Source organism: Malania oleifera, chromosome 4 (genome assembly GCF_029873635.1).
Source record: "Malania oleifera isolate guangnan ecotype guangnan chromosome 4, ASM2987363v1, whole genome shotgun sequence".
NCBI lineage: Eukaryota > Viridiplantae > Streptophyta > Magnoliopsida > Santalales > Ximeniaceae > Malania > Malania oleifera.
Window position 1 is genome coordinate 94,109,842 of NC_080420.1, and position 11,134 is coordinate 94,120,975.

At 36.8% G+C, this 11,134-nt stretch overlaps 1 protein-coding gene across 1 annotated transcript; it reads left to right on the forward strand.

The window, feature by feature from the left end:
- Positions 1-5,470: 5,470 nt before the first annotated feature.
- LOC131153892 (AP2-like ethylene-responsive transcription factor BBM2) lies at positions 5,471-10,885 on the forward strand. The gene is made up of 8 exons (XM_058106342.1): positions 5,471-5,636; positions 5,774-6,392; positions 6,574-6,656; positions 7,048-7,136; positions 7,944-8,017; positions 8,189-8,239; positions 9,292-9,368; positions 9,637-10,885. The coding sequence occupies exons 1-8, from the start codon at positions 5,471-5,473 to the stop codon at positions 10,482-10,484; spliced, it is 2,007 nt and encodes a 668-aa protein (XP_057962325.1). The 3' UTR covers positions 10,485-10,885.
- The last annotated feature ends 249 nt before the right edge of the window (positions 10,886-11,134 follow it).

Genomic DNA, 11,134 nt, shown 5'->3' on the forward strand with positions numbered 1-11,134 from the left:
AAATATTCCATGCAAACCCCTCTTCCACCCTCCATCCGTACCCTAGCTAGCCTGCCTCACGTTCTCTCTCTCTCTCTCTCTCTCTCTCTCTCTCTATATATATATATATATATATATACATAGTCACACTTTAATTTTGTATATGCAAATTTTGTATGGCAATTCACTGTGAGGGAGGCTGAACGCGTATATGCTTATTAAATGTCAAGCTACTTTTCAATTACTCAAGTCTCATTTATAATTAACAAGTGTGCATTTACTAGTGCCATTATAATAATTATTAGTTGATTATTTAGCAAGCAAATAAAGCCTTTACATTGTTATGGGCGGCTAATAATTAATTTTCTATACTACTACTGTGGATTGAAGGGTGAAACTATGCTTCATAATTAATTTTTTGTTCTATTATTTTGTTGGGTGGGATTAAGATCAAAAGTAAAGAGATTTATAGTAATGCTATAGACATAATTAAAAACCCTAAATTAGAGAAAGGGAAAGCACGTCAATCTCTCCTTTTTGTTTTGCACTTACTTTAATCTTTCAAAATTCTCTAAATTAATTATTTATCAAATATATAACTGATAAAAAAATGTAATAGTAATATAGTAAAGACAATTTTTTTCCCAAAAATTTTGCATGCATAACTATTATCACAAATTTTTTCCCTTTATTCGTATGTATAGTGGTGTTAAAAGACTACTAAGTCTCTAGAGGATATTCCAATAAATAGAATATGAGATTTTTATATTCTTGGAAGTCTCAAAATTTAACTTTGTGAGAGTTAAAAAAGGGTGAAAGATTACCTACCTTTCATTATACAACTTATTTAGGTTCAATGGGCATCTGATTAATGAACCAAAAGGTATTAACTAAAGAAAATTTATTCGCTCAAGTACGACCCAATGATGTAATGTTTTATTTGCTTCTTCAACTGCACAAATAGGATCATAATTTTGTTGTAATTTTGCTCATTTGGTTTTCCTCAAGTTTTAAACCACTACATCAAGGTTGTGATGTTGTAAAAATTCTCATTTAAATTATCTCCCATAACTTTACTGATTGATAATATTTTTTTTTTCATTTTGTTGCAAATATTTCAACATGCAAGCATGGATACTCAATGCATAAAGTTGAAACAAGTTAATTGAGTCTCAACATCACTATGACGGCAATTGTCACAAAGTTTAAGTCCTCACAACACACCTTGACACTATGATGATACCAAGTCTCATTTGGATTAACTTAATAACACACAATTAAACTCATTGGTTAAGTCCTATAAGTGTGTGTTACAAGAAAGAGACATACTACACAAGGCAATAATGTCTACAAGAGCAACACTACTATGTACGCAACCTTACTTTTATTTAAAGACAATAATTACTCATAACATGTGCAATGACGCTATACATGAATTCTCTCATATGTCTCATGCCATCCACACATCGTATTTATACAGTTGACACCTTTAACTATCTAGAGTCAGTAGTTGATAACCTCAACTGCCTAGATTGTGCTGGGCGCAGTCGACATATTTCAATAAGACATAACCAATTGTGTCTACAATTTTGTGGCCAAAAACATTGTTATGTGTCAACCCACTAATTATCCCTCAAGAAAGCCTACATGTTCCCCCCCCCCCCCCTACAAGGAAAATTATCAAGTAAATGATATGCCAATTAATATGCATGCCGACACTGCAACCCTTGTCATTGACACTAGACATAGCCTGGTCAACACCTTGCGTCATGTATGATTTCCCTTTAGTCATGACCTATCCCATGCACGAGCAAGTACCATGTCAATAAGACACTTGACATATACTTGATTTAACCATTGGACCATGCATGTCAGTTAAAACCCACCACTGTAACAACCTTATCAAAGACCATGACGTCAATCATGTTCATCTCTGACCATGTCTAGTAGACAACTGAACATTATATGTTCCTTCCTTAGTAACATAAAATGTAAAGATAACACATAACAAGTCATTTCAAATTAAGCATCAGGGAGTTTGCGATAGGCCTGGAAAAATTATTTCATAAGTTAAACCTCCAGTAGGGTGGATAAAAATTAATTTTGATGAGAGTTGTAGGGGCAATCCGAGTACTTTAAGAGGTGGAGGAATTATTCGGGATTGTCATGGTATGGTAAAAGCGACTTTTTCAAGTTATTTTGGCAATAGTACGAATAATAGTACAGAATTAAAAGCAATTAGGGAAGGAATTCGCTTGTATAAATGTTTGCATTATATTAATGTGATTATTGAAAGACTCGCGAATTGTAGTTGATTGGTTTCGGAAAGGTAGATGTACTTTGTGGTATCTTTGGGAATTTTGGGAGGAGCTTGTGGCAGAGTTAGAATGAGTGAATGTCATGGTGATGCATCAATATAGGGAAGGTAATAGTGCTGCTGATTTTCTCGCTAAAGAAGGAGAAATGAGAAACAATGTAATTTACGAAAAACAACACCTTCTACCACGTTATCTGAAAGGTATCCTTCAAATGGATAGATGGGGTCTTATTTCCGTTCGTTGTTAGTTCATCTTTAGAGTTTCGTTTAGTGTATTTTGTTTTGTTTTTTGTTGTTTTTATGTTTTTTTTTCCTTTGTTAGTTATGTTTAATTTTGTTTATCCTAATTTGGTTGGTTGGTATTAACTTGTAACCACGGTATTCCTCCACCAAAAGTGAGGGTTTATTAATAAATAAATGGAGGTGTTGCCCTCTTTTACAAAAAAAAAACAAAAAAAAAAAAAGTCATTTTATGCTATTACCTTAGTATAAGAGTTTGTCAATATCATGTGCTTTGACAATATCAAGGTAATCAAGAGTCTTAGAGCAGTCCATTGTACATTTCAAATATTTTCTCACCCACTGCCTCCATTAGATACTTTTTGCATGCATGCAAATGACACATTTTAGCGAATAGAGTATCTTAACGAATTATGAAATTATTATTTTTCTTTTTATGACTCAAAACTTTAACCTGAGTGAGCTCTTCGGATCCATTTAAGTAGCACCAAATCGAAAGGATGAATATATTACCATCCTCACGCATTTCTAATAATTCAGTTGATAAACCACAAGTGAGAAAGCCAACATGAGATTAGATTTTTAGGATTATCAAAGCCCGATCTTGGTTATCACTTCAGTAAACCCTTATCAATGATTATGAAATTATTTATAATGTGTTACCAGGATAGGCATTTTGGATGCTGTACTTTCTACTTAATGTCCAAATATAGAAAATAGAGAGGAAAATATGGAGATTCAGTGTAGAGGGCGTGGTACTGGAACAGGTGAAAGAGACAGTCGTTAAAAGCTAGGGTCGGTGGGTGCCCATAAATTCCATTTCTCTGAATGTTTAGGAGTATGATTTTATGGTCCAATCTGTCGAGTGAGCAGTCTTAGTCTAGTACTCTAAAATTTGAGTTTTGAATGAAAATGACCTTATAAGGATCGGACCCGGAAGACGAGGGTTCGTGTCCTGATAGAGGGGTGCAGGGGGGGGCGAACCCCCATCTCCATATTTTTTTTTTCACCTTTTTCACTTTTTTTGAGGATGTGAGCTGAGTGATTCTCCATTAATTTCCTTCCACTCCCCCCATGAAATTAAAGTTTTATTTATATATATATATATATATAAATTGTCAGCACTCAGCTAGCTGCAGACCTGGACATGCACATATACACACATACATGAATGAATGAATTATTGCACAGTAGGGAGAGAAAGAGAGGCACAGTAGAAAGAGAAAGAGAGAGAGTCCCGTTTGAAGCGGGGGGAGCAGCTTGATGATTAGGACGAGGGGATAATAGTAAAATAATGTGTGGGGATAGTGTGATGGATGGATGGAATGTGAGAAAGTTATGGGTTGTGTTGAAGGGAGAGAGTCCTCTGTGTGAGAGAGAGAGAGATCAGAGATGGCAATGAAATGAAATGAAAAGGGGGGGTTGGCTTAGAGGAGTGGTAGGAGCAGAGAGGACTGACAGTGAAATGACTTATGTCCAACTGGGCATGAATAAATGGGTGTGGAGGGGGCCTGCTCCTGCGTGCGTGTTTTTTGTCACACTTTGTCAGATATCATCTTCTACAGGTGTGCTCTCTCCAGCACACACAGTCACAAAGACAGAAACATATTCAAAGGAGTAAAAATATATATCTATAACTCTAATGCTGATCAATTAGCTAGGGTTTTTTTTTTTTTTTATGTTAAATTTTAGTCTATGCATATTTTAAGTTTATTTTTCATTTAACATAGTTTATAGGTACTAGACATACTGACTAAGATATATGAAGAGCTTTAACTCATTTAAATGAGATAAAATTCATCCTTCTTCCCTCACCAATTAACAACACTGATTGTACAATTTTAGTGACAAAGAGAACTAAACTGTCTTTTTATTCTCTAATTTTTATTATAATCACATCTTTAATAAATCTCAAATAATTTTTGACTATCATAATAAAGTTAATAATTCACCCCAATAAATCTTCATATGTACATCGTGCATGCATACATGAAAATTAATTAAGAGAAGCTTAAAAGGTAATATATATGATCTTTGAAGAAGTCGAAAGTTTGTTTGGAGTCTACCAAGCCACATGCTCAAAGCTTGTGACCCATGTGTTAGCCCTATTCTTTATCATATTACCTGGCCTCATGATAAACATTAAATAGTTTTGACTGTAAAATTAAAGGCGTGTAGAATGATCGAAGATAAGCTCAAGTTGCAGCACCCACCCATTGCCTATTTTTGGATGCAAAACCAAAAACCATTTTTAACTCTTTCTCCGTCTCTCTCTCTCTCTCTCTCTCCCCCCGCAATAGTCCAACAGCCTTAGTTTCAAATTTTTATTATTAATATTGCTCTCCTCGTGTCCCCCCTTTATTATTTCTGATGAGGCAGTCCTCCTCAGTCTCAGATTGTGTGTGTGTGTGCGTGTGCGTGTGTGTGTGTGAGAGAGAGAGAGGATGTACCATTCTTTTATTTTGTACATATAGTAATAATAATGCAGAGTGATTTGGGCGCCTCACTGTGTTTCATGGAAACCCACTTCATTGACTATACTGCCCCTGTTTAGCTTGCCCACTTGACCGCATTTTCTGTACCCTTACCGGAGATAAATGTTTAGAGCCCTTGAATAAAAGGGCACCCATTCGTGTGCCTGCAATCTAGAGCGCGCGCGAGAGAGAGAGAGAGAGAGATGGAATTTATATAAATCTTCATTTTGCTTTGGAAGAGATGATTTCTATTCAACTTTTTGACCTTTCTTCTTCTTCCTTACTTCCTTCCCTGCCCTCTCTCCTACCCTCTCTCTCTCTCTCTCTCTCTCTCTCTCTCTCTCTCTCTCATCTTCATGCATGAACTAGCTCTTACTCATCTACCTTCATTTACAGCTCACAACACTTGTAAATCTCACACTCAACCATAAAAGATAAGAACACCACCACGCCTGCTTCAATGAATAACTGGTTAGCCTTCTCTCTCTCCCCTCAACAGCACCAAGAAATCTCCGGCACCGACCTCTCCACCGATCAATGCTTCGATCTCCCTTCTGACTCCTCTGCTCCTTCTCTTACCCCCTTTGCCATACTCCAAGCCTTCAACACTAACAATCAACCTCAAGGTTATCTGCCACCTTAATATATACAAATCTCCTTAACTTAATAGTAACTTATTAAAAATACAAATATATATATATATACACACACACACACATATATATGGTTTTTTACTAGCCCTTTTCTTTGTTCTCCTCTGCAGATTGGAACATGAAAGATTTGGGGATGAACTCTGAACTTATAATGGGCAGTTCATGCAGCAGCCAAACCCTCCAGACCCAAGCCCCCAAGCTCGAAAACTTCCTAGGTGAACACTCGTTTTCTGATCATGACAAACTACAAGGGTGCAACACCATTAGCACTGCAGACTACTTGTTCCCCAACTGCTCCCTCCAGCTTCCGTCCGAAGCCGCCTCCGAGGCAACAAAGGAAAGAGCAAGCAGCGGAGGATGTGGTGGCGGAGGCGGTGCTACTTCCATTGGGCTGTCCATGATCAAGACTTGGTTGAGGAACCAACCGGTGCCGCCCCACCAGGCTGAGGAAGAGGAGAATATTTGTGGCAGGTCGGTGGCGGTCGGCGGAGGCGGAGCACAGACATTGTCGCTTTCAATGAGCACGGGGTCGCAACCGAACCAGCTGCCGCTGGTTACGGCTAGTGCAGGAGAGAGTTCTTCATCTGATAATAACAATAATAAAAAGCAGCAGCAGCAGCCGAAGGTGAACGATAATCTTGACAGCCAAACAGGAGCTATTGAGGCTGTGCCTCGCAAGTCCATTGACACTTTTGGGCAAAGGACTTCTATCTACCGTGGTGTAACAAGGTTACTATACATACATACATACATACATATATATATATATATATATATATATATACATATATATATCTAGTGATTTCTATTATTATTATTTCTATGTTCGTTCTTCATGATTAGGGTTTAGTTTATTTGTTTTATTTTTTATTTTCATTTGAGTGAATGAGCTAGGGTTTTGTGCGTGCAGACATAGGTGGACTGGAAGATACGAGGCACATCTATGGGATAACAGTTGCAGAAGAGAAGGACAAACGCGCAAGGGAAGGCAAGGTATGGATTATATGTATATAAATGTACTTTGCTTACCTATAATAGAAACTTTTTTCTTTTCTTTTCTTTTCTTTTCATATTAAGATCAAACCATAAATTTTTTTACTAACTCGAGTTTCCATTTCTGGGTTGTCTCTTGATCTGGGCTTCCTCAACCTGTGCTCTCCTTTATTGCAGTTTATTTGGGTAAGTAGAAAAAAGGGAATTCTTTTATATATGCCTTTTAGATAGAGCATGTTCTATTATTTCACCTTCCTTTATTTGATTAATTTCTTGAAAATTATTTTATATGTGGGCGTGGGTGTGGGTGTGGGTGTGTGAATGTGTTCCTTTTTCATATAGAAAATGAAAGCTGATTAGACATGTGGGTGTATTGAATATATACTTGTAGGAGGTTATGACAAAGAAGAAAAGGCTGCCAGAGCCTATGATTTAGCAGCATTGAAGTACTGGGGCACTACTACTACCACCAATTTCCCTGTATATATTTTCTCTCCTTCCTTTTAAATAAAATAAAACTCCAAATGCAATGACTTGAGTATGGTTTTTGTCTTGCTTCCCGTCTCCTTTTTTGCCTTTAAACTTAATTAAGTGCAAAAAAAAAAAAAAACATAAATGAAAGGTGCACAATCTACTACTTAGAAGTGCAGTAAATAGAAGCACAACATATATTTTCAGTAATGGTGGTTCTTGAAGCCCTTTGAAACATGAATAATCATGAATAGGTTTCGTCTTAATTACTATTTAATGGTACAGGATTTGAATTCTTGACCAACAATAAATATTGTTCGTGTCTTTTCTTAGCAGGAACCTATATGAAAGTGCACTAATTATAATTTTTGTTATATGAAAGTGCACAATGCATGCACAAGATCGGTAGACAGGTAGACATGCCCCTTGGAGTGTCTTTCAAATGCTTTTAATGGATGGGATTCGAATTCATGACCAATAATAACTACTATATATGACTATTTTCGAATACTATGTCTTGGATTTGATATTAATTGAAGTGCACATATTACAACTTTTTTATATGAAAGTGCAAAATGTATGCACAAGATTGTTGGCCATACCCCCAGGTGTGTCTGTTCTACAGAATTTTTCCAATCATTAAAGTGTACACAGAAAAATTAATTCATTATACTCAATCCTAAAAAGTTTTTCCCTTTATCGGATCAGTCAGTACTGATCGAGTGTGGAGTTTTTAGAACGATTTATTTTACAGATTTGTTAATTGAGCTGTATCTAAAGTTATAATCTAATGATTCAATTACTGACGAAAAACAGATTGGCAACTATGAAAAAGAGTTGGAAGAAATGAAGCACATGACTAGGCAGGAGTATGTTGCATCACTTCGAAGGTACTCTAAAATGTTGCGTACTCTAAAATGTTGCTTCTAGTTTTCTTCTTCTTCTTCTTTTTTTATGAAGTAAAATATGCTGTCTAAACATTGAGCATTGATCATCCGAGAGATCAATAATCATGAGCATGAAGTTTTATGTCTAATATAAAATATTTTCTTGCTTTGCAGGAAGAGTAGCGGCTTTTCCCGTGGAGCATCCATTTATCGAGGAGTGACGAGGTATATACAATGGCAATGCAAGAATATTTGGAGAATAATATATACTAGCCAGTGTTGCATTTTCATTTTATGCATCTTGTTCATTTGTTTTACTCACTAATATTGTTGGGGCTTATTAGGCATGGCAGTTTTCAATTGCAATATCTCCATAATTATAGATCAGAAAGCTACCTAGCTTAGGTCTAAATATTTCTAACCAGTTATTGGGATTTTTCTACAATGTGATGAATTGAAAAATTGAGAACACATTAGCTAGCCTGTTGTTTGAGGTAGCCTCTCAAGAATATTTCATGACCAAGAAATATTATACTGGAATATTTTGTGTAATTAATGACTAAGGCAGGTGATAGATGATAAGCTTGGTCTAATAGAAAGTCATAATTTTGTGTCTCTTTGCTCCTTTTTGGAATGAAAATGATGTCCAAGCCCCATGGGGACCTGGGACTCAACTAATCCTCCAAGTGTTAACTCTTGTCACTGTCCAGTCTCAGTCATAAGACGGGATTCAAACTTTTGACGATCAAGCAATAGGCATTGTCCATACCTTTACTAGTGGGACGATTGGACAAAAAAACTAAAAAATTTCTTTCATAATATTACAAGCATAAGCAGTATGATTTACTGAAAAGGCTCTCTTTAGTTTTAATAAGTATTTACTTTTAATGGTCTACAACAGCTAAAGGCACTTTTAATCTGTTTAATTCTGTTGATCTCTCCTTGATGTTCAATTTCCTTTTCTTATACGAGTACTTCCAAACAAGCCCCAGCTCCTACATTAGATGCCCTTTGTGTGATACTTTCAAGTTTCAATGACAAATGGCTGCGTATATGGTATAAATTAATTGCTTTCATGATTAAATTACTGGTAATTCCTTTATGATGAAATGATGACAAAAGAGCTGCAATATATACATAATTTGGGATTACGCTGCAATGTGGGGTAGTGTATGTGATAATTGCATGCAGTGAAAGAAAATTTAGGCTTCCCTAATCCTGATATATAGCCTACCAATTTGTCATTATATTATAACAAATGTTTATTTTCTTAACAGACACCACCAGCATGGAAGATGGCAAGCTAGGATTGGAAGGGTGGCTGGGAATAAAGACCTCTATCTAGGAACTTTCAGTAAGTATGCTTCACTAAACATTCCAACTTTAGTAGAATTAATTCAATTATGGATTTCCTTCACTTGAAGGAAATGTTTTTTTTTTTTAAATAACCCAAGGACTCCAATCAACATCGTGCCACTTTGGATGCTATGGTGCGACACCAAACCTAAGGGGCGCCTGCCCATTAACACACCGGTGTAATGCCTCAAGTAGAAATCGAATCTATGACCTTGAGGTCACCAAAGTTACAAGTTGCCCTTAATGGAAATAATTTACTTAAACAGGCACCCAAGAGGAAGCAGCAGAAGCATATGATGTTGCTGCCATTAAATTCCGTGGATTGAATGCAGTGACCAACTTTGATATGAGCAGATACGACGTCAACAGCATCCTCGAGAGTAGCACGTTACCAATTGGGGGAGTGGCCAAGCGTCTAAAGGACGCCGAGCAATCTGAGATGACTGTTGACAGGCGAAGGCCCGATGAGGACAACTTCAGTAATACCCATCTCACTGATGGAATCAACAGCCATGGCTGGCCTAACCTTGCCTTCCAACATCCACAGCCCTTCAGCCTGCACCACTACCCCTATGGCACTACCACGCAGCAAAGGGTTTGGTGCAAACAAGAACAAGACTCCGACGCGTTCCAAGACCTTAACCAGCTTCAATTGGGAAACAACCACAACTTCTTCCAGCCCAATTCTGTGGTGCACAACCTTATGAGCTTGGACTCTTCCACCATGGAACACAGCTCTGGGTCTAATTCTGTCGGCTTCAGTGATGGAGGCAACACTAACATTGGAGGCTTTTATGGGAACAATGGAGCTTATGTGATGCCCATGGAAACCACTGTCATTGCTCATGAAGGCAGCAGCAACAGCATTGGTCAGGGAAATGGGTTATCGCAGAATGATGTCAATTTGTTTGTGTCCACCGATCCTTATCATGGTAGGAATTTGTATTATCTTTCGCAGCAGTACTCATCCGCCGCTGGCATGGTGAAGAGTAGTCATTATGATCAGGGCTCGACTTGTAACAACTGGGTTCCAACCGGAGTTCCCACCATTGCACCGAGGAGTACTACTAACAATATGGCAGTTCCGACCTTCACAGTATGGAATGATACATGAAACATATACACTGATCATTTCCTAGTTATGATTTTTTTTTTCTTTTTTTCTTTTTTAAATTTTGTTTCTTCCTGCTATATTTACTAAATGAACGAAGGCAGATAGCTAGTCTTCTCTCTTTTTTAGTTTTTTCAAACTTGATCCTATAAGGAAAGTTTCGTAAGGATCCAAAAGCTGAAGTTCAGCAATAGCATGTGAGAGATTTAAAGTGGTCTCACTTGCTATGAATTTTGGGAACTTCAGATCAATGGATCCTCGGATAGGAAGATACACCAGGCTTTGTAATTTTGAAATAACAATATGATGATACAAAGAATGGGATTTTAATGTTTTGTTTATATTTATATATTATATATTGATTGTAATTTGGTCATTGAATTCGTGTTTTGGCCCATTAGAGACCCAATTGGGTTAATACAATGCAATGAAAAAATAGTGCACCTCCCATCCTATAAAAAAAGTCCACCTCCCATGCTATACAAACCCAAGCACTCTACATAAAAATACCAAGCTTCTGAGCCCTTTCAATTTCACAAGACATTCTGACATTATGTTTGAAGACATGAATTTTGAATATTGAATTTGAATTTGCATAGATTTGAGCAAAATATATTACAAAATTATATTGAGATTTTTTCTGGTCTAAATCT

Bases quoted from the DNA above. Each gene is read 5' to 3' on its own strand.
- LOC131153892 (XM_058106342.1), top strand. From the start codon at position 5,471: ATGAATAACTGGTTAGCCTTCTCTCTCTCCCCTCAACAGCACCAAGAA. The intron at 6,393-6,573 runs GTTACTATACAT...TTGTGCGTGCAG, and splicing joins ATCTACCGTGGTGTAACAAG to ACATAGGTGGACTGGAAGAT. The intron at 6,657-7,047 runs GTATGGATTATA...ATATACTTGTAG, and splicing joins AACGCGCAAGGGAAGGCAAG to GAGGTTATGACAAAGAAGAA.